Source organism: Conger conger, chromosome 10 (genome assembly GCF_963514075.1).
Source record: "Conger conger chromosome 10, fConCon1.1, whole genome shotgun sequence".
NCBI classification, from domain to species: Eukaryota; Metazoa; Chordata; class Actinopteri; order Anguilliformes; family Congridae; genus Conger; species Conger conger.
The window spans coordinates 34458046-34481405 of NC_083769.1; the positions used below are offsets into that span (position 1 = coordinate 34458046).

Below are 23360 nucleotides of genomic sequence, written 5' to 3' on the forward strand. Positions count from 1 at the left end.
ATACATGGTACTTTGATCTCACCCATCAGTTTATAACAATTTATGGCTATCAGAAACAAATAATTCTTGCTTTAATTACTGTGGCTCTGGAATGAATCTGGCCCCCAGTCTAGATAAAGATGAGTTAAATAGGGAAGGGGTCAGACTATTAGTTTTGTAATTATGATTAATCCTGACATGGAGGTGCATTTATCACGCCCGCTGTCATTGTACATCAAAGTAATGGTCTATTTTCTACATTTACATAAGACTGTGAATGATGTTTAATCATACTTGGTAAAGAATGACATGACATGCAAAAGTAATGGATAAAAAGAGGAGAGGGGTGCAGAGAGAGGAAAAGGCCGAAGATGGAAGGAAGATTGTGAAGAGGAAGAGGGCAGTGAAGGGGCAGTGAAAAATCAGAGGAGAGTGGGAGAAAGAGGAGAGAAAGGGTAATAAGTCTTAATTGGCTGGTTTTTTGCCCCCAGAAAGTAGGCCTGTGGGAAAATTGAGAATGTGAATCTGCAGAAGGAGATGTGGAAAACGACATTTTCTCATTCCTCCTTGGTTTGCTTAACTGATTATATTCCGCAAGATGAAAAAAAAAAAGCGATTACATAATTATCATATTCGTAAGAGAACCTGTGTGATGAATGGCGGCAAAACAATTATCTCTCTTGAATGTGGGGTGCAGAAAATGAGGAAAATGGGAGTGTGGTAGAGTTTCACACGGGGGCTGCGCTTTGCATCCGCCGTGCCCAGACGGTCTGGGGTGCACCTTGTTGATCTTGGTGCATTAAATTACTGCAGCGCTGTCAGATTCAATTATGGCTGCAGGACGTGAAACACACAGCGTCCCTGTGTCAGTTACCCCTGGCTAAGGCTGGCTTACGTATCTGATTTGTTTTTGTTTTGGTTGCACTTTTCACATTTGTGAAAGAGCCATTCTGAGAAAGGGGCAAACGGACAGGTTCTCCGGTGCCCTGATGAACGCGGCGATCCTGTCGCGTCCGCGGGACCCTCGCGTTTCAATGAGCGCTTTAAGGCGGGTCCCTGGCCTTGCAGATGAATCACCCGCCTCATCAAGCGCTTCCAGGCCACTGCTTTCACTTATCGCTCCTGATTTCTTGCGTGAGCAGCCCCCCTCCAGCTGTAATTGGCTGAAATGGTCGGGTGTGAATTTGTGATAATTGCAGCGTGTGATTCTCGCTCAGACACCTGTGCCTCCATGAGCCAGAGCATACAGGGCAGGCCTGTGGCCAGACCCAGAGCAGCCGTGCCCCAGAGTGTGGATTTCTCACTAGTGCTGTTTTAGGGCCTGTGATAATTACAGGCAATATGGACAAACAGTGTGAAAAAATAAACAAAACAGACATGAAGGCAATTATCTTTAATTGTGGAAATTAGTTTAAATATTGAGCCAGTGTGATTGGTGCTTTGGTGATTGTGCGACAGCTTGTGGATCATAGTCTATTTTTAACCATGTATCTAGCACTCTCATTAATATGATATGATTTCTAAAGAAGCATTATGCTTCCCAATACTATCCTGCAAGTTTTCTGGGTCTGGTCAATGTTTTTATGCGGACCTAATCTGGGTCTGGTCTAGGTTTTGATGCAGACTTAATCTGGATCTGGTGTGGATGGTGGCTGGCACTGGCTTTGATGTTTGATCAGATCTGGATCTAGTGTTTTATGTGGCTCGGAGTGCATTCTGGGTCCATGTTCCAGTCAACAGCTTCTCAAGGTCTCTCCATCACTTGGACCTGTTCTCACTCACTCCCACAGGGCCACACAAAGAGGGGGTGTGAACGTGTTAGCGGAGGACTTAAATGCTTTATTTCTATGGTTAATGTTTGTTAGAGAGATCTGTCATCAATGTTGCTGAGCAATCCGTCCTTTCTCCCCTCTTGTTATGGTCCAAATATCCTTGATTGTGTATGCAGTACAAAGTACATAACAACAATACTTTTTCCCTCACTATCTGGATGGACTTCCCTCTTGACATATGTAGATGAAAGATTTCCCCCCTCTGGAATTCCCTTTGTTATTTTTCCTTAAGTGAAAACTTTATTTTAATTGTCCTCGAGTTACATTCAGACTCAAAGTCTGTTGTGCATTTGAGGGAGCCACTTGGCTGACTTTAGAAAATATGAATAAAATATACACTCACAGAGCACTTTATTAGGAACAACTGTACACCTACTTATTCATGTGATTATCTAATCAACCAATTGTATGGCAGCAGTGCAATGCAGATATGGGTAAGGAGCTTCAGTTAATGTTCACATCAACCATCAGAAAAATTAATCTCTGTGAATTTGAGTATTTCTGTGACTGCTGATCTCCTGGGATTTTCACGCACAGCAGTCTCTAGAGTTTACTCATAATGGTACAAAAGGCAAAAAACATCCAGTGAGTGGCAGTTCTACAGACGGAAATGCCTTGATGAGAGAGAGGTCAAGGGAGAAACCAGACTGGTTTGAGCTGACAGAAAGGCTATGGTAACTCAGATAACTACTCTGTGCAACTGTGGTGAGTGCTCAGAATTCAAGCTGTTTTGGGATAAAGTGCTCAATGAGTGTATATACCAGCATTTAGTCTATTTAACTTAGTCATCTCAGTAAGTGTGAAGCTAGTGCTACACCAAATCAATTTATACACTGGATTCTATGAGAATATGTACATAGTCACTGGTGACCGGATATTGCATGGCACAACAATAAAGAAACAAGATGTACTGTAAGAATGAGGTTCATTGTCTTGTTGCTTCCCCTCTTCTCTCTGGGACTGTGACCAGGTGAAGGGCAGACCATGTTCGTTAGCTGGGGCAAGCACTGCAGGAAAGTGTGAACATTACAGCCCCTAGAGAAGCAGGCCTCTTTGGATCCAGCAGGAGGCGGCTCAGAAACAGGCCTGTGCAAGAAAACTAGAACTCTCACCCCTCACAAGAGGCATAATGTGTGATTGACACGCACAGTGATCATTTATGATTACAATGTAACCAATCCTACCTCCTGCTACCCGGCTATATACACGCATAGGAGTAATGTATTATGTGTGTATGTATGTATGTGTGTGCGTGCGTGTGCGTGCGTACTCACATTGCTCACAATGGCAAGATGTCACGAATGGCTCGAATCTCATAACAGTGACCACATATTGTGTTCCAATATTAAAATAAGACTTATTTAAAAAGTCTCATTATTACTGTATGTCATTCATTTACACATTATACTAGCACTTACATATCCCTGCATTTCCCACACTGATAGTTTCCTGTGGTGCCTTCCCCCTCTCTCTTTGTCTCACAACGTTAACTTCCTGTATGTGAAAAGGACAGTTATTTTGTCCCAGGTGTGTCTGTGAAATCCTGTTCTTTCCCTGTCACCATCCTTTGTCCTCCACCATAAGGCCAGTGAGTGTTCTTTGGCAGGTGTCTGGTATTGGGTTCTTTCATGTCTGGCGTCTTCTCAATCTCCCCATCTCTGAGTTCCACCCTACACAGCCTGCCTCCCAAACCAAAGAATGACCCCAATTATTAATACACATTCTCTTTATACACGTTAGAAATGACCGATGCTCGGAGACTTGTAAGGGATATAGTATCTGGGCAGGCTGAAAAGGTTCTCTTTCAAAAGGCCATATTTTCAGTGTTCATGGCATGATGTGTGTTATACGTCAGAAAAAAAGAGCTCCACCAAGTGGCCAGCGATACTACTACATTGCTTTTAAAGTTTTCAAACTTCTCAAGCAGCAATGTGCTGTAACCACCTCTGAGACTTCTTTGTCAAACTAATTTTATCTAGTTATGTAAAAGGCAATAGAATATTCCAGTGGGAAATATAATTTTCTCCCAGAAATTAAGGAAATGCTTCATTTGACTTCTCTGGTCTCTATGTTATGTGCTTGGGATAGTCCCTCATATTGTCTGCATTGCTGTTGTGTTTGGTCTCTGTCAGAAGAGGGAGGTACAGCTGAAGATGTTCCGCAGCTTTTGACCTCGCTTGCAGTGATTTAGTCCCGATTCCATCTGCGTTCTCTACAGCCGGCGGGCCCAAGCCTCTGTACCAGAGTGTGTGTCAGCCACGGTCATTACCGTTCCGTCCCCTCTCCCCCCCTCCTCTCAGTGAATCTACTGTACTGCTAAGTGGAACCATCTCTTCCCGTGCTCTTTCAAGGCATTTGTTTTCATTTTAGTGTGCAACTGCAGGATGTTTGATATGGTGCTTTTTTTTTTTTATTCCATGAATGCACAGAATGCTGCTCTAAGCACTGACCTGAATGCATAAACCTGCTCTGATTTAATGGATTTAATGGCTTTTTGCTTGCCTGTACGCAGGGAAAGGGCTGGCCTTGATAGTCACTGGATGGTTCACCAATCCCCCTGTTGGCTGCTAGAGTTCTCCTTCCTGCTTTTCTCATTTTCTGCCTTTGTCCTGTCCAATGTCTTTTTCTTTCACCCATTAGAGGTGGTTGTGGTGATGAAATTTAATTTTCACTTTTTTATTTGAACCTGTCTTGCCTTTACTTGGAAGTTTCTTGTGTGTGTGCATATGTGCACGTGTGCTTATGACTCTGTGTGTGAGTCTTCTGATGGTTCCTAAATATTTCTCTCTTTAATATACATTAATATATTTTGCGATAAGTACTTAATCCAGACTCAAAGACAGTGTTTTGGTAACTGTTGTTAATGAGTCACACCACAATTATATAAATGTCGGCTAGCCTATTTAGTCATGTCAGTTCTTTCAGCAAGTTAAAACCAGTCTCATTTTGAAGCTTAAAGAGATCTTTTTTCCCATGGTAAGTTTTACATAGTCTACAGATATAGATTTTTTTTCTGAGCTTTTATTCTCTCATCAAGACTTAAATTTGTCATCCATTTCTCTTGTCTGTTTAAATGAATGCATTGGGCTATCATACCCTGATTCCCCCCTCATGCTGTACATTATCCAGTGCCAGACGACATGCAGTGAGCTTGTTCAGTCCTTTCCTCCGTAGTCTCGCAGGTCTGGTATTATCTCAGAGTGCTTTTCTCCAGCTGCCCCGATTCTTTCCAAACTATCAGTTCTGGAGCGCCGGAGGGGCTGGGTTCAGACTTGGCCAAAGGGCCTCTTGGCCTTAAGTGCACCCTGTTTAGATCCCGGTAAGGGAGTCTCGGTAACTGCCAGGCTTCCCAGCGCAGTGAAACCTAGCGCTCTGCCCAACCGTCAGCCTGCCCTGACTGGTACCTAGCCCAGGTGTGCCACAGGTACCCGTGCCCAGGCCTGCTCCCACATCGTCCTGGCATCACCCAAGGCCTTTACTGGAACACTGCACCTCCCAAATGCTCACAACCATCAGGAGAGATCTGCATTTCCACTGAAGATGTCTTAAAGTGCTGTGTCAGGGAACTATTCATTAGAATTGTGTCTGACTGGGTAAATATGGGCTACGTGCAAAGCGGAAAGGGGAAAAAAAGCAACAACTTAAGACCATAACCGCCAAAATTAGAATGTGATCTCTATTAAAGAGACCACCTAGTGTGTTTTACTTAGAATGGCTTCTGAAGAGCTGTGTGCAAACTACTTAAGTGATCTAAGGAGCTCTCTGCTGACTGCTTCAGATTTCTAGTGGTAAATGTAGTGTGGAGTACTGGGTGTTTATCCATCCCTCTGTTATCGTGAACATTTATTTCTGAAGTAATTCTCCTCTAACATCTATCGACATTCATTCATCCAAAGCTATTGCAGGATATTTTTAAAGAGGTATTTGGCATATTCTTCTACAATCCATAGCTCAGATCCCTCTTTAACAGCTTTGTAGCAGAAGTGGAATAGCAGAGAAGAACACTGAAGATCCATGCCTAGCTGCAATACACAGAAATTGGTGGTCTGCCACGGAGAAACACCAGAATCCTGACTACCTGAGGTAGTACTGTCCATCAGCACACAGACAGGTGCAGGGCTGAGAGACAGTGCTGTCTGAGGGAAGCCCAGCCTATGGGCAAGAACAAGCCCTCTTCCTCACAGCTGTTTCACGCACCCTTTCAGACACCTCAATCAAAGTCACACCTTATTTCCTGTGCCAGTATTTCTTTACCTGCGCAGACAGCCAGGTGTCTTTCGTTTCACTGGAAAAATGGCAGCACAGGAGAGAAGGGGAAAATCACTCCAGACAGGTTTTATATCTCACAGCTGCACTGTCTGACAAAAGAAAAACCATGCATAAAAAGTGACCGTACACTTCTGGCTTTCTGGCCAAACATAACTTTAAACTGTTTTCATAATCTGTCTAAGGGTTCATAAGGCTAGTAAAGTAAGCCCAGAGCGAGTGTTTAAAAGTATTGTCTTAATTATTTACTTAAGATATTCTAAACCAATACATTATTTTATTTATTCTTAAACAATATTTAAACCAATGTCACAGACCTTATAATTCTATTTCAATAAATTAAAGTCACAGTGCAGGACTTTGACATGCTTAACCAAAGCCTATAAACTAAAGCAGTGTGGAGGTTATCTCAAGTGGAAAGAAAACAAGCATGGTTAATGTTCATTGTGAATTATGAATTGCATAATTTGTTTTTATTGAAGTATGTTCCCTTGCGTTAATGCCCATGACCTCATAGTCACTCACACACATGCGTGCATTCCTCATGGATTAGTACTTATCTCAGAGAAGACAGACATATCAAAAGCAACCCCTCCAAAGCTATGCGATGGCACTGTGTAATTATGTCTGCTCAAAGTATGAAATTTTTATGTCCTTAAGAGACCATGAATCAGTTACATAGCGGTGTGCGTCACTATGAGCTGTGGTAGCTCAGGGTTCAAATGGGAGTTACCTGTGTGAGTTGTGGCTTTACTGGTGCGGAGGAGTTGGTTGTGGAAGTGCTGGGTTTGTGGGGGGGTGAGGGTGAGGACTCTGGTGGTCAGAAGTCAGTCTGTGGCCCAGTGGAAGGTCTGGGACCTGTTGCTAAGAACAGCCTGAGGCTGTGATAAGTGGCTCTAATGGGAGTCTGAGGCTCCCATTTGAAACTGTGGGATCTGTGGCTCTATGACTATGAACTGCAGTGGCTGTGGGAACGTTAGAGAGCTCTCTGACAGAGAGCCATGGCTGGGAAAAAGCAACGTAATGTTGCTTTGCAAATATTCCCTTCTTTTTTTTTTTTCCTTTCCTTTCCAAAATGCAGTCAGTCTCATGATGTCTGTCGTCAGTGGTCTATGTTCAGCTAAAGCATGTGTAATACTCAGGGGTGGGTTTACATATCATCGTCTTATGAGGTCCCACTTTTCCAGATAGAGACATTTCACTTATTTGAACTAAGTCTCTGAAGCAGCATCCAATCTGACTGGACAAGAGGGAATTAGTACAGCTAGAAGTTCCCAATAGGATTAGGAAAATCAGATTTAATAAAAGAGGGTGCTTTCCTAAACCCTTGAAGTCCAGCTGAATTAGCACGCACAGGATAATGAGTTAATCAGATTATTACCCATAATTTTACTAAAATGCATTGTATTCATTTTTAATGATGTGATTCTGAAATTAACAGCGAGCAAGAAAGGCAATTGGGTCTTCAGACTTCTATATGTTGGTTGTGTTGGGAGGTGGATTTTGTAGTCATGCAGTCCCATCAGTTCTTGTGTTTTTTTCAGAATGAGGTGAGATGGGATCATTTTTTCTGACCTTATTCTTCCTCTTGGATGTCTGTCAGTGGGCTTCATGTGCAGTGGGTATGTTAAGCCTGCGGTGACTGTTATGATAGCCAGAAGGCCCACTCTATAGTACGCTCTACTCCCTTTTAAAGAGAGCCATTTTACCTACTTCCATAATTTACTGCTTCTGGGCCCCTCATGTTCTGCACTATGCGATTAAATATCTCACACTAAAGCTCCACATGCTCCAAAATGCACCTGAGGTGTGGCAGATTCACATTTATAGTGCTGTATAATAGCACAAATGTAAATACAGGAATATGCCTTTTCTCTTTCCCAGTAGTTGGACTGTAGGAATAGTTTTAGTGTTAATAGGGTTGCTATTTATGTACCCCAGTAGGGTTGGTTTTATTTTGCCGTTGCATGTGAGCCTGCATTGAGTGAAGCTGTCACCAGGCTGGACAGCAGTTATCTCAGTGTTCTGGCGCTAGGGTGTTAGCCTGCAATATTCATGAGAAGTATATCCAAATTCCAGACATCTGCGAAACACACTGGAATCTCAGAAACATTTCAGGGAGAATGCTGTTTGAAAATGTGTGAACGATTTGCCCCCTTCATAAAACGAGGCCTGCTGCTTTTTCATGTCCGACCACATAGTGTGCCTTGGAGCTGCGCTGTTCCCCGGGCCTTTCTCTCTGCATGGATCCACGGTGCAGGCTGTCATTACCTGGTACAATGCAGAGACCTGTGAATCAGAAAGATGTGTATTAGTATCGACTAGACCCATATGCCTGTCATAATGTGTGTTAGCAATCCATACGGTATTAAGATGAAAAAAGCAAACAAACAAAATATCTCAGAATTTTTTGTGATGCATTGAAGGACTGGTATCAGACTTACTCAAATGAATAAGGTTTATTTAATGAAAAGATAAGACCATATGAAATATGTAATAGAAATTTTTTCTTTCAAGTCATCCATAAACAGGGGGAGAAGAAAACCGCACCAAAACAAACCTGAACACAGTTGAACTTCTCACTGAGTGAGATATAGATATCTTTTCTTTGCATTGATTTGCTTTAATCTCCCTGCAGTAGCTACACAATGCTAAGTAACCAATTTTGGAAGGAAAATCAGTTACACTCGGATATCAGTCCCCGTTCTGATTCCTCATTTCTAATTTCAGCCGCATTAATAATGGGACCGGTGCCATATCTCTCATTTTCTGTATAAATGGTCGCACGTGACTAATGTGCCTGCCAACTAGAGTTGCATCATGTCTGCACTCTTTGAGCTCTGTTGAGTTATCAGTGCTTAAGGGCATTTTAATCCACTGTCATTCATTTGAACTCTAACCCTGTTTCATTTAAAGCCACACTCTGTCAGCCGGCCTGTTCTTTCTGTGCAAACCCGATGTCAACAGCCAGGCAGGAGGGCCTTCTAGATCAGAGCGCCCCCGTTAGCCAGTGCCCCACACAAGAGAAAGTGCGTTGTGTACAGAACATGCCCTGGGCCAAAGCGCTGCGATGCTCCTGGGTGGTTTACAGTATGTTTACTGTATGTTGAGAAATACTCTGTGCCCGCTGAAAAGAGGTATTTCCGGTGCCAGGTGCTGGGCTGTTACAGGATTTCACAACACGCTCATTTTAGATAAGGATTTCATTACGGCAGTTAATGGACTTAACTCTTGCTATTTGTTAGGAATTTAAGTGCCTTAAATTGGCTTAAATAGCACCACGGGATATCATAATTTCCCTCAAAGGATAGAAGCCTCTCTGCTTCTAAACAATATTGCAGAAAATATGTTTTTCTGTATCGAAAGGCATTCAGTATCAAATTTATCAAATGTGTTTACTTTTTTCTTGATGCTCTCCATCAAGTAAAAATGTGCTAACCCTTAGATAATCTTTAAATATTTATATCAGGAAAAATAAACCATACAGCCCTGGCCTGTTTCTCCATCTGTCTCCATTCTGCAAATTAAATAACCTGAAAAAAAAGATGTCCTGGTATTTTGAAGTAAACCCCCGTACCGCATCCATTTGGATTTTGTGTGCATTTTAATAAACCAACCCTTTTTCCTTCCCATGATCCCGTGCAGCCTGTATCAGTCTGACCACTTTTTTAAGCAGCTTTCCTCTGTCACTCAGACCCTGGCGGCATGCTAATGTTGTGAGCCGTTTAGCCACAACAGAAAAGACCGGTTGAACATTTGGGTTGAATCACATAATGAGTCTCTTTCCCCACACACTGTCAATTTTCTCTTCTTCTCTGCATGGGCTGTCCATGCTCATTAGCGTTTATTCAAGTTAAGCTCTCATTTTCTTCTCGTCTTCACTCTCTTTTTACAGTTGCATGGAAGTGCTTCATCACCTGTGAAACTAAACCCCCGCTATTTCAAGGGTGTATTAATTATTTCTTCTTGTGATATTTATTCGGCAAATTTCTGAAGTGTTGACATTCAGATTAATATGCATGGGAGGGTCTGCAAGACCTGAATGTATGCGCACCTGTATCCACAGTATGTGTGAGTCATTTTAATGCAATTTATCCTTGATTTATTTTTTAAATAACATATTGTATCATATCTCTTTTTACTTTGTACTGAAGCTTGCATTATCTGTTATTGTATATATGGCACACTGAATATGGTCCTTGTTATTGATAATGAATACCAGTCAGACTAATGCACCTGGAACAAGATGGCTGGAACGAAATAAATGTGCCAATAATTTACCACTGCTATCCATCTTACTTGAAGTTCATGGAAATCCTCCAAAAACACTTCACCTGTTTTCAGTCCTCAGTGTTTAACCGACCCCTGTTTGACAAAAACGATAAAATTCAGCAAAGGTTTCACCGCTCACACCCCCTACAGTTACCTCTGTTTCTGTGGCCTCAAAATGGTTGTCCTGTCTGAAAGAAAAGTGGCAGGGCTTTAACCGCAGTTCCTCCCTGCAGCTGGAAGAGCTGATGAACGCCCTGGAGAAGACCAGGCAGGAGCTGGACGCCACGAAGCAGCGCCTCTCCTCCACCCAGCAGTCCCTGTCCGAGCGGGACGGCCACCTCACCAACCTGAGGCAGGAGCGCCGCAAACAGCTAGAGGAGATCCTGGAGATGAAGTAAGTTCCTCCCTGCGCTCTCCTCTTTCTTTGCTTTCTCTTTCTCCTCTCTTTGTCTCTGCTGAGGAACAGGGCCTACTTGTCATGTTGAAGTCACCTCCCTTTTCTGTGCTCTCTCTGCTCTTCTTGTATTGTCCTTTTCCTTGTCTCCTCTCTTCCCCTCTATACCTACATTTGATGTCTTGCTTTTCAAATGTCCTGCCTTTCTGCACCCATTACTCCTTCTGTTCTCTACTTCCTTTCACAAACCCCCAGGCCTCTCTAAATGTTCGTCTGCACCAGAACAAAAAACACCTCACTGCTCTTTAATGATGTTTGTCTTCACTGCTCTTTGATGATGTTAGAGTCGCAGGTGGTCAGTTCTGAGGTCAACGGGTAGAGTTAAAGTGAATTCATGCCTGTCAGGGTCGAGCATCTTGTTCAAACTTTTTAGATTCCAAAAACAAGGAGCCTGATGAGAGTCTGAGTCAATAGTGTACTGCAGCCTTTTTGTTTTGGATTTGCTCTTCATTTCAGAGTCAGTAGCTGCCTGACAGTTTAATGGCTCGCTAAGTACCTTAGGCTTCTTACCAACAATAAAAAAGATAAAAAGTAATTAGGCTGGGATGGCATTTTGACTTATGTGATCTCTTGTGATTGGGTGTACTAGGGAGGCAGTCATTTGGAGGATAATGACTTCATGCTTTAAGATTTCACAGGCTGGAGAGTGGACTGAGTAATTGGCTTGGTTCTCTTGGTGAGGTGATATCCACTGGCAGTAAGTGGAGCCTGAATGGCACATGATGATTAACACTGGGAGCTAGTGAGGCTGAGGTGTGAGCTTGCCCAGTGTGTTCTGTGGCTTATTTCTCAAGCTCCAGACGGCTAAAAGCCCTAGTCGTCCAAATGATTGGTGGATTTAAGACATGCTGGGCATGTGAGATTTTTGGATTTAAATGCACTCTCTACCCCCTATAATGTATTACACATTGCTAGCCTGATGATGTGCAATGATGTATTTTTGAAACCCAGAATGGAATATTTTGCGTTTGTTACATCTTTTTTTCCATAACCCTTAAGGAGCTGGATCTTTCAAACCCGCATATTTGCAGTTTGCATCCAAAATCCCTGTCGATGGAACAGCAAATAACATACGTTGCTAATAACAGAGTAGGCTCTTGCTACGATGGAGATGAACCCAAAATAAAGCGTGACCTACAGTATGTCTATATTATCTATATGTCAATCCAACACGTGGTGTCAGAACTGGCAGATTCTGTCTGCTTTACAGATATTTCTGTATATTGAGGACAGGTGTTTGTGTAGGCTCTTCTCTTGGCAGAGGTTTTACAAAAGTTAAAATATCTATCATGTTTATTGCTGCACATGTGTTTGAGTGAGCTGTTTGATTGAACAAACATGCCACTAAGAAATGCTTTTTATGTAAGGGAACATATAAAAAATGTAGTGCATATCAGATACATATGTAAGAATTTCATGCTCTAAATGCAGGGGACCTTGCCAATCGTCTTGAACAGCAGATGACTCAGCTTCTCAGAGCCTCATTAGACACAACATTTTAACAGTAGAGACATATCATCATACATAAAACCGATTTTTAGTTTCTATACTTTCTTATGATACACACTTCTTATGATACAAAGATCAACAACAACAATCATCATCATCATCATCATCATCATCATCATCCTCATGGAGAGACACACAAAAAAAAGAGGAGTGTAATTCAGATGTTAGCGCTGAGCGTAATTCCAGCTGCTCATAACTCTTCTGGCCCTGGGTCCAGGTGCACTCTCATGCATGTGCGGGTGTGTGTGCACGAATGAGCAGGTTTGCATGCTTGTACACAATTGTGTATGTACATGGTATGTTATTGTGGGTCTGTATAACAATGAAAGAAAGAAAAGAGCTTCACCAAGAGGAGAAATAGTGTATTAATTTCCGTTAATTTGGCCACTGGTTTGCGCTGCGGAAGGTGGGGATGCTCTGGCCAAGTCCCAGATCACACTGCCTCACTGGTTGTGACGGTGGTAATCTCCAATATTTATGACTTATTTGTGATTCGCACAGCCGGTAGCGGATTGATGGTGTTCCGCAGGCTTTTGTGTATAGAGCTACATGGACAGAGCGTTTCACAGGCATGCGGGGAGGGAGTTATGTGCTTTATTTAATGCTCGCTCAACATGTCGGCCATATATTTTCTGATTGCTGGCTTTCAGACAAAAATGCTGTGAATTGAGTGTATATCAGCGGCTGCTTTTCAAACACTGCGCGCCGGGTTGTGGCACAGCAAGCTAAATCTCTCATTGAGAACAGCGCTGGTGTGAAACTGGATCTGACAGCCTCTCCTGTTTTAGGCTTATTTGCAGTTGTTTGTGCTGTCTCTGCCATTTAAGGGGCTGTTTCTCCTCACTTAGGGTCCTCTCACATTCTCAGAGTTTTACAGGTTCTGAAGTTTATCCGTTGTGCTGGCGATGAGTAGGAATTTTGAATTATGGCAGGATTTCTTTTTGTGGTTGGAGCTTCAGCACTCCCTGTGTTCAGCAGTGAGTGGGGAGCTGTGTGCTTGATTGTGCTTTATTAGTCTAGATTTATAGCATTTAGCTGGTACTGTCCCATCATTTCCCCCTCTGGCAATGGCACGTCCTGGCTTGCCAATTAATTCTGACATGATAAATCTGCTAATGATGTTGTACATACTTAGTGTACACCTGTACCAGTAAAGTGATCACAGTTTGAGATTTGAGTTTGAGTATATTCATTAATATTAAGAACTCGAGTATAGTCTCGTGTGGACTTACTGGAACCTATTGTTTTTATTCTGGTTTTTATTTATTTACCCCCATCCCACCCCAGCTTATGGTAATAATTGCTATAAAATAAACAGGGTTGCTCAGAAAATCGCCAAACTTGTGGAGGGCCATGTCATACACAGACCATATTGCTCCAATTTCAAGAATGCATTGTTGCCTTAAAATAATTCATTCATGCTTTGTTTAGTCAAGTGAAAGCCAATCCAAACAATTGCCTATTTCATTTATTAAGCAAACAGCCTATTATTCCTTTTACAATGAAGTCCAGACTTCAGATGGCACGTATTTGTTTGTTCCAGCTTGCCACCTAGGTAACCAGTGTCTTCCCTCTTCTGGACACATGTTCATCCCCAAACAATTGCAGGAAGTATTATATTATTTGGGAGTACTGATGTCAGTTTTATTTATTATTATATTAAATATTAATATATTTTTCCTTTGTTTTTCATTATTGTTAAATGTTCTGATTGATGTGTTCGCCTCTATTTGCTTTTACTGCTATTTACATTAAAAGCTAGGTAAAACCATTTCAGTGGGACATATTTGCCTTGTTTCTAAAGAAATTGTGTTTTTCTTTCCATGTTTTGATCGTTTGTCGTTGTTATTATAGCAAGTTTAAAATGATATATTTGGATTTTCCTTTTGGATTTGTTTATTATATTAACAAAAGGCATTTGGAAGCAGGTCACACCTCATGCCATATACTGTTAATGGGTTCTGCTTAGTGTGGAATTATAAGGATATCTAATTCTCAGGAGAAGCAGCACAGAGAATGCTGGGTTCTCAATGGGGTGCCACACCTTTACCAGGAGAAGGATGGAGAGGAAGTAACCTAATCCCAGAGACCTTTTTCATCTGTGACACCCGCAACCTCTGCCTCACTTCAGCACAGGAATTCTCTCTTTTTTCAGATTCTTCAGATTTATAGGATTCAGGTGTGAATGCTTGAGTTGGGCAGGAAGAGAGGGGAGAGGTAGGAGGGGAGAATGGGAAAATTTGAAGGAGAAAAAAAGAAAAGAAACTATTTGCAAACTGACTTGCCGCTCAAGGCATTCTTGTGAGCTTGAGAAGTGTGGGTCTTACGTGGGCCTCAGAGGATTAGGGCTGCACTCAGTGACAGCTCGCCCTTTATCTGCAGTGTGGGCCCCTTTGTGTGGTCTCACAGCCAGGGGAAACGGGGCCTGGCCAGTGCCCGTCTGGAACCGTGTGAGCAATTCCACCTATGGCAAATGTCTTCGCTTGACATCTCACTCAGTGCTAATGCCCCGTAATCCGTGGGGAAAGATTCCGGCATTCAATGAAACACTCAGCCACAAGACAGGGTAAAGGTGCTTATGGTGGAATGGGACATGCATAGAAAGCAGGTTATGAGGGACTTTGCTATTCCAGAAAGATTTCAGATAATGAATTTCACCGGAGGCCATGTTTTTTGTTGTTTAATTAAATGTGACATTTGTCAGGAAGACCAGTTGACATAAAGCAGCTGAAATAAAAAGAGGCTTTTTCGTTTCCTTGTGAAATGTGGTTTCTCAACAACGGTGGCAGGTTTCATTCACGGAACCAAATGTAGCCTTGGACTTTTCAACACAGTTAATGAAAGGGAGGGGGGAGGTGGGCTCACTTTTAATATCCTATTGTCAGCAGGTTCCTGCGGCTTTTTGCTGGTCAGGCTTCACACAGCTGAGAGTCGATATGAAGGCTTCAAGCATGTGTAATTTAAGGATAACTGCATTGCAGTCCATGCTGTGCCGATAGCATTGGGAAATTTCAGTTTTTTTGAATGATGTTGAATGGGAAAAGCCAAACTCAACAATAATATTGCTTTGTATATTACATAACATGTTTTATTCAAAAAGTACAACAAATTCAGCACAGTCCCCTTGAATTTGCTCGAATTTTTGTGCATCTCTACCCCCAACAGAGAGGGATATGTGTACATAAACACATACTTTACCACATTTACTTTGAACAACCAAATGGAGAAACCACCTAGAACTGTGTATTCCATATATGTCCCCAGTTATCAAAGAGCAACAGGATTAGGGCCCACTGTGTCGCACCACCTTATAAAAAAGGGCGGGCTTCCTTAAAATGCATTCCTGGCTCTTCAGTATATCTGTGCGGCACCCTTCTTCCCCAGCGAGGCTTCAAGGAACAGATCACCAGTGGAGGGAGGGAAAAGGCAGCTTTAAAAAAAGAGTTAAAGAAGTGAAGTAAGCAGAGCAAAGAATAGGCAGTTCCAGACGGGGGGCCCCCTTCTCAGCCCATCTGAATCCACTTACATGTAAATTGCTTGTCTGTATGAATTACGGGTACGTTTCTGAAGGGACTGCTTCGCTTTGTTTATCGTAGGATTTTTGACAGTCTCTTTCCTCTTTCAAGTAAACTTGGCTGCAGTGTACTGTTGGTACAGCGCTAAGTAAACTCATCTTTTGTTACATTAACAAGGTTATAGCTTCACCAGGGCAGTTTTACAGCTGCCTGACTGGAGGTCAAAACACAAGGAGGTTGAGGCTAGGCTTAAACCCCCCAGATCTGTGAGCTGAGGTAGGGGTGAGGCGGAATGACTCACCACACAGAATGCTGGAGCGCGGTTTGGCAGTTGCTGCTGCCTAGCAAGATTGAGAAGCGGCAGAGGTCAATTTGTGGCCGTGCAACACGGAGAACCTTGATGCGCGCAGATAGAGACCAAGAAGTGAGGTCTGTTGTCTTTTCTCTGTAATTCTAATTTCTTGTACAGTTGAGTAAATATTTATAACGTCTGTAAGGATGTGCCAAGGTGCAAAAGCACAAAGAGTGGGGGCACCATGGCTTTGTAAATGAGACATCCTAACCATTCGCACTGTCTGACACTGAGGGGCAAAAATTAGCTTAATTTATGCTGACGCATACTGTGTACTAAAGAATTCTCACGATAGCGCTATAATATTCTCATAATGTGGTGAAATTGTTTGGTAATAGTTTTGGCAGTAAATATCTGGAATAGTGTATTTGTGTGTTGCCTAGCTACTGTGAATGGCACAGTAGATGCACAGAACAGCTCTGTGCCAAGGTTTGATTTTCTCAGCAAAGAATTGTGAAATATCTGCCACCAACAGGAGGGGGCAGAAGAGTGGCCTTTTCCTACATAACTTCAAAGGAGCTCAAGACCGTCTTTCCTGGAAGATGGAAAAACAAATAGCTATAAAAAAGCACTTGACATAACGAGAGACATAACGAGGGACAACAGGGTCAAGAGGCTGGTTTCCGATAATGGAAATGGGAGAACAGCTGAACTGCATTGTGCATACAAAACACCAGCAGACTTCGGCTGAGTCTAAACCATTTGAGTAATGCACCTTACCAGTGTTTGACTTCTGCTCTACCTTTAACAGATATGTGTCGTCTCAGAAGTGTGCACTGTGAACTTGCCAGTGAAGCAACCTTTTATGTCCCCTGTTAGGTTTAAGCGGTGTAGATCCTTTAATCTTCGCAAGAGAGAAGAGGTGTAACAGGACAGAGTTAGGCATTTTTGTCGGTTGTTAAATTAAGCTTTTTGCTCCAGACGTTTGGGGCACTTGGATTCCCCTGGAATGTGCAATAGTGTCCCTGTAAAAGGTTAATGGCCTTGGAGGGAACAGGATGGCATGCATTCTGCTACGCCCCAACATTAAGTCTGACCAGGGCCGGCCTGGGGTTTGACCATGTAAACGGGCCGTAATGAGCACAGATATGTGTAAATGTTTACCTCTTTTTACGCTGCCCATTAGATGTCCATGGTAAAAATTCGAGTGCCTTGTTTCTGAGTTGTGTTTGAACTGAGAGTGGCCTGTAGAAACATGTTGTTCCTCAAGTGCCTAAAACCAATAAAATGGCCTTACCCTTACAATTCACTCCTGCTTACAAAGGATAATGCTCGTTTATGTAATGGCATTTGCCAGTTGCAGAGGGCTTGGACAAGAATAGTGTTGTATAATGCCAAAGGGTGATTTGGGTTGGAAATAAAATGTTTTACTGTATGTCCATTCTTGGTTTTTGCATGTAATGTTTTGTTCCCTGGAAACACAGTTACAGTACTTTATCCACTTAAACTCAAATTTACAATAAATGTGAGCAAAGTCAAATGGGACTACAGATGAGCTCTTTCCCATGCATACATAAGTACATATATTTTTATACTGAATGTGAGTTGACATATGGAAAATGCAGCACTACTGTATCCAGAGCTCTTTGGCAGTTCCCCTGCCGGCCTTGGCTCCCGTGTTTCCATGGCACCGGGCTGCGGGTTCATCAGTGAGCAGCGTCTTGACTGATCGCGATACACTCGCGCGGGACTGAATGACGATCCCAGCGCTCCTGCCACAGGCTGGTCGCACACCGCCATCTCTACTGCTGTTTTCCACCCGGCAGGCCCTGTCTGACGTCCGGGATCAGGCCTTGTCTTTGTGTGAGAGAAAAGCCATTCATCATCCCTGTCTGTGCTCCCGCACCCCCTGACACGCGTGTTTTCATTCTACATGTGCAATATTATGTCACTGGTCAGGCATGTTCCATGTTTCTCCGCCAGTGCGTTAATTTAATGGAGTGTTTTGTCCATTCCTTTTTTTTTTTTTTCTTTTTTTTTTTTTTGCCAGTAGTGATTTTAAAATGGTCACTGAAATAATATGTAGAATCTTTTTTTTCCCCCCCCAATTATTTATGTTTAAGATTCTTCAGGTCCAGAGACTCATAGTTTATTTTATTCTGCATGTGCGAACAATTGCAGTTCCAAAGAAAATGAGATGTTTCATGTCCTGAGAAAGCAGATAGTGTGTAATTAAGTTTGGAGCGTTTCCTGTGCAGCGGATGCCATGGGATGACCCGCTGTGTCTGTTTTCCCCAGCGGAGAGGCAGAGCCGCACACGCCCTGGTGTGTGTCAGGGCAGCGTTGATGAGGATTTACTGCTCTGGGGGGAGGGGGGTACTGGTCACCTGGTACTGTGTTTCACCTGTGAACGGCGAAGTCCGTTTCGGGGTCAAGTGCTTTAATTTGTTCATTATGTTTTCTTCTTTATCACCGATATGGATTTCTCTATTGATTGATGAGGTGCAGGAGAGGGCTTGCTCCAGTGCTGGGTGTGTGGTTTGCATATTACCGCGGCGTATCAGTTGGCTGCGATTCCCCATTCCTGTACTGTTCCTCATTTGGGCTAGACCATCTTTTTTTTCCCCCTCTGCATTACTTCCTTTGTTCTGCATTGTACCAGGATCAAGTGCCATTAATCTGACAGCTTGTTCTGACCATTCGCATTTACTGGGGGCAAATGCTGTGTGTTTCCCAGAGACTGCCGCCTGCCATGGTGGCAAGGCCAGTGAGAAAAGGCGTACCCTCCCTGCGTTAAAGATAAGTTCTGTATCACAACCCGTTCTCAACCCATCCCTATCGCACTCTCCGCGCACATCTGTTTTCATGATAACAGATGATGGAGTGTCACGTTGGGAGGGTTGCGATTACCATAGTGCCTGGGTTACATTCATGGGTAATGAAGAAATGTCACATTAAAGGGTTTCACAATTCACTGATGTGCAGCATCTCTGATCTGACGCCAGCGCGCTCTCCGTTGGTGAGACGGACAGCGAAGGATGCAGTGGTGGTTTACAGAATGGGCCCATTGTGGGCAGTCACAGAGCAGACTGACGTGTTTAAAGCCATGGCCTCCAGGGAGCAGATGTCACACAGCGCCTCAGTGCCAGCATGCGTTACCGCACTGCCGTGCGCTTTCCCCGCGCTTGCCCCGGTTACGGCGCATCGGCTGTTTTGAAATGTTAGGAGTGCGCAAACGAGATCCAGACCAACGCGGGGAAAGCCTGTTTCCTTTGTTTCTGCTCCGGGTTTATAGAAGGAGACAAGACATCTCTGTGTCGTCATGGGACGGGGGAAGGCATCAGTTCATGCGTTTACACTATTACAGTATATCCAGATTTAAGTTCTTGCATTAAAGTTGGCTGGGTTTCATTACGGGACATGGCCGCAAATTATGTTTATTTATATTGAGTAGAGCATGTTGCTCAAAGCACGGGATCCTCTGGCCCTTGTACCCTTCTTTTAGTCCAGCAGCCCGCGTCAGCAGACATATTTACTGTGTGTTGTTTTAGTAATCTTATTTCCCACAATTCATCTTTTACGTGTTCTCTCCTTGGGTGTCGTCAGCTGGAAGTCTGATTTGTGGCGGAACAGTGTGGCCTGTGTCCTTTGAATGAATTATACACAACAGCTGGGTAACACAGTTGTGCTGCTCATAGTTAATGGCTTTTTGCTTGAGTGGCAGTCTGTGCACAGTGAACACGAGCCTCGAAAGAAGACGAATGAAACCGAGAAGAAGACCTGTTTAAGACACGTTTGCTAATAGCTTTAGCCTTTAGCCTTACCTTTTCATACAAGGGTTTTTTGCTAAAAGCATGTTGTCCATTTCAAATGTGGACTGTTTTGGTACACAGAAAATTAAGTGCCTCCATTTTAGCTGTCCTGTGAAAATAAAGAAGTGGGCTGTGAAAATATAATTCACTAATGTAATGTTCAAAGTACTTTTTAACATATCTTCCATGGCCCTGGCAGAGCCCACTGTGGATCTTGTCAGTGGGGGGTTCCACTGTGTCAAGTTTCAATATTGACTCTGCTGTTTTAAAATACTGACTTGGCCGCTCTATTTCCACTCTCTTCTGTTTTTTTTCCAGAGGAATAAGATAACATCAAATGGCTTATCATATTCTCCTACAAACATTTTCTTGTTTGTAAAACTTTTGCAGAGTCACACCTGGCTAAGAAAACAAGTGTACTGTGCTCACTGTACAGGTGGTGTATCATAATGTTATCTTTGTCTCAGTAGTGAGCATGAGTTAATGTGTAATTGTCTGCTTTTTGAGTCTGCCATTGTTCAAAGCATCTTGAAAAACAGGCTATTACTAGAGAGAAATGGCCTGAAATGGCCTAACCTTGGTCATCAAGGACTGCTTGTTTAAAGAGACACCAGGACCGGCTGGTATTTATCACACATACCTAATAATTACTATAAGAGGAAATGAGCAGAGAGGAAGTACCTCACTACCTCTGCTAATTAGCGTCAATTGTGTGGTGCGGACAGTTTAAGAAGGCTTGTAGTCATCACAGCTTCAGAAAGAAGCCACCATTTTATGTATTGTGTTGTTTTGTGTAAATCTGTCTTGCTAATGAATTGACCTAAAAATTCCATGGCATTTTTTGTGGAATATTAATATATTTCTCAGCAAACCTTTGTCACCTTTGAAATGTCGTCCCATTGGAGGAAAAATCACACTTTTCTTCAGTCTTTTTCATTTTGCAGATTCTGTCTCTCCTCGGGTATGTAACATTTTTGAGGTGTATCAAGTTTAATCGTTTATCATGCTTGACATTTTATTAAATTTTTTGCATGTTCTTTCTAAGTTTTGATCTTGTTCCTCTTGCGGGGTGTATAACCTTACTGAGGCATTAAAAGTCTGGCTCCATATTGAGAGGCCTTGCATAGCAATCCCTTTGCACCATGTGTTATAATTCCAGCTCGTGATGTTGGCCCTGGGTCAAGACACAGGCCTTACTACCCCCTAGGAATGTAAATACTCAGGGTCTATCTTATACAGAGGGGCTTGATGTGAGAGTGTGTGAGGGACAGATTCTCTTACACCTGCCCGCTCAGCGTGTCACAGCGAAGCCCTGGCTGTCCACTTCACCGCACCAATCAGCATCCAGCGCTCTGGAGGCTCCACTAACAAAACAAACTTAGAAGGAGAGAGAGAAAAAGACACACCTGGAGGCAGGGCTGTCCCCAGAATAGTTGCTTTCAAATGAGGCCTACAGACGGATGCAAGCTAGGGAAGGTGCCTCATCTTCCACATTACTCCCACCGCAGAATGGAGGTCCCCCCCCCACCACCACAAACATCACAAACACACTGGTCTGTGCGTTCTGACCTCCCTTTATTTACATTAACCCCACCAGGGGGGAGGGAGACTAATGGGAACGTACTGCTCTCTGTCATAAACTGAAGGTATTTGCATAACCTCTCCAAGCTGGGGCCATCACTGTGACAAATTCAAGCAGCTTCCTATGATAGTCTATTAGTATAGGTCCCAAGATTTTAATCACCAATAGCTGATTTGGGAATGTCCAGTATTAAGGCTTTGAGAAACAATTACCTTTCCCTCTTTGGTGTGAAGTGTGGTGCGTATTCTTGGAAGACTAACTGCAACGTTGCCTCGGCTAGTCGAAGGTGTGTTTCCGTTGGTGTGGAACCTCAGTGGATCATTTCTCTCATGGTGTTCAGCAGAGCAGATCATCTGTCATAGCCAGCCAATGGGACTGAAAAAATAAGAAAGGGGCTTGCCAGAGCACAACTTGAGATGCCCCTGCAATATTTTATCCCTTGCTGTGTGCTTGTCTGCCGAAGTGGCAGGTCATATGGACGTTTTTAGATCCGGTCATTACTCCAATGCGGGGCGTCTGTGTGCCCGGTCTCGCCTGTGGCCACTGGCGTCTCGCTGAGTGTGACTGAGTGTGACTGCATACTTAGCACTGAAGCACTGAAGACATGACTTGTCTGTGCAGTCGTATCTCTTCGTTTGATGCAGAACATTCAGTACTTCAAGTGCAGGCATCCGAAGCATATTTTGACATCGGTCTCTGGGGATACGACAGAAAGAGATCAAGATGTTGAAACGCTTGACGCCTCAATCGCCTCATTCGTTGGCCGCGTGTTTCACATTCACGCGAGTCGCTGACACGAATTTGGCGGGGTGTAAGATGGGTTGCTGAAAAAACATGCCTTCTTGAGGTTGATGAGTGGCTTATTGCCTTGCTGCTCAATTAATAACATCGGCCTGTGTTTGTTTTAGATTGAGGAATGAATCATTTGTGTCTGGTTTAATGGAGCCATTCAAGGAAAACCATCAGCTAACATTCAGTCAGGGCTTATCGCAAAGTAAAATGTTGTCTCATAAAAATGTAAATCCATATTTGGTGTGAATCAGATATGCATGCATGTGGTTAGCGGCCAGCTTGCCTCTATTGTGAAGAAAACAGAGGCTCGGTTACCTTATCTAAAGTGTGGTGAAATTTGCAGATTTCATTGTTCCATGATAATGGCGTTCAGTGAAAGGTGCTGGTGAAGTACCTGTATGGTTTCTCAATGCGCTAGGTTGGTGCATGGGGCGGGGGGTGGGTATAGATCTGGAGTGGTGAAGCACGTCTTTGGCATTCCGGGGTAAACGCTTACAGTAACTGTGAGTGTCTCACTGCAGGGCACTACCGCAGCTTTTTAAACTGAACAGCGGTTCCAGGAAGCTGCAACAGAAGAGGGTTGTGGGTAGGTATCTCACAGTGTGAAGTAATGGCACTGAGCGAGGGCAGCTGTCTGGTTAAGTAACTGGACTGGAACCAGGTGGCCCCGTTTTTATTTTTATCGTTCTTTTGGGGGGGGGGGGGGGGGGGGTTTAGTGTAAGGGGAATTTCTTTTTTGTTTTCCCCCAAATTGTGTTCTCTTGAGTCACCACGGTGCCACCCACAATCGCAAAGCTCGGGCAGATGCTCACCTTTGGGACATTTTCCACAAAGCCAGTGAATATTTCCCACTGTTCTTGGCACATTTCTTCTTGGCATCAACCTGTAACCTGTAGCTATGTCTGCCATGGAGCTAAGAGATGGATAATCTTTAGAAGCCTGTGGGGGGGGGGGGGGGGGGGTTCCTTCTGCTGCAGGTTCCTTCTGCTGCTCACTCTATGAACGTGAGTGTTCCATTAGTACAGTACCCAAATTATTTTCCTTCTAATTAGGTG

The 23360-nt window shown here is 43.3% G+C and overlaps 1 protein-coding gene across 1 annotated transcript in view; it reads left to right on the forward strand.

Annotated features, from left to right (window-relative positions):
* Positions 1-23360, forward strand: part of LOC133139518 (ERC protein 2-like) — a 195134-nt gene that overhangs the window by 123733 nt on the left and 48041 nt on the right. The window contains exon 15 of the mRNA XM_061259094.1: positions 10583-10743. Coding sequence (XP_061115078.1) covers positions 10583-10743 — 161 coding nt within the window. The remainder of the gene's footprint in view (positions 1-10582; positions 10744-23360) is intronic.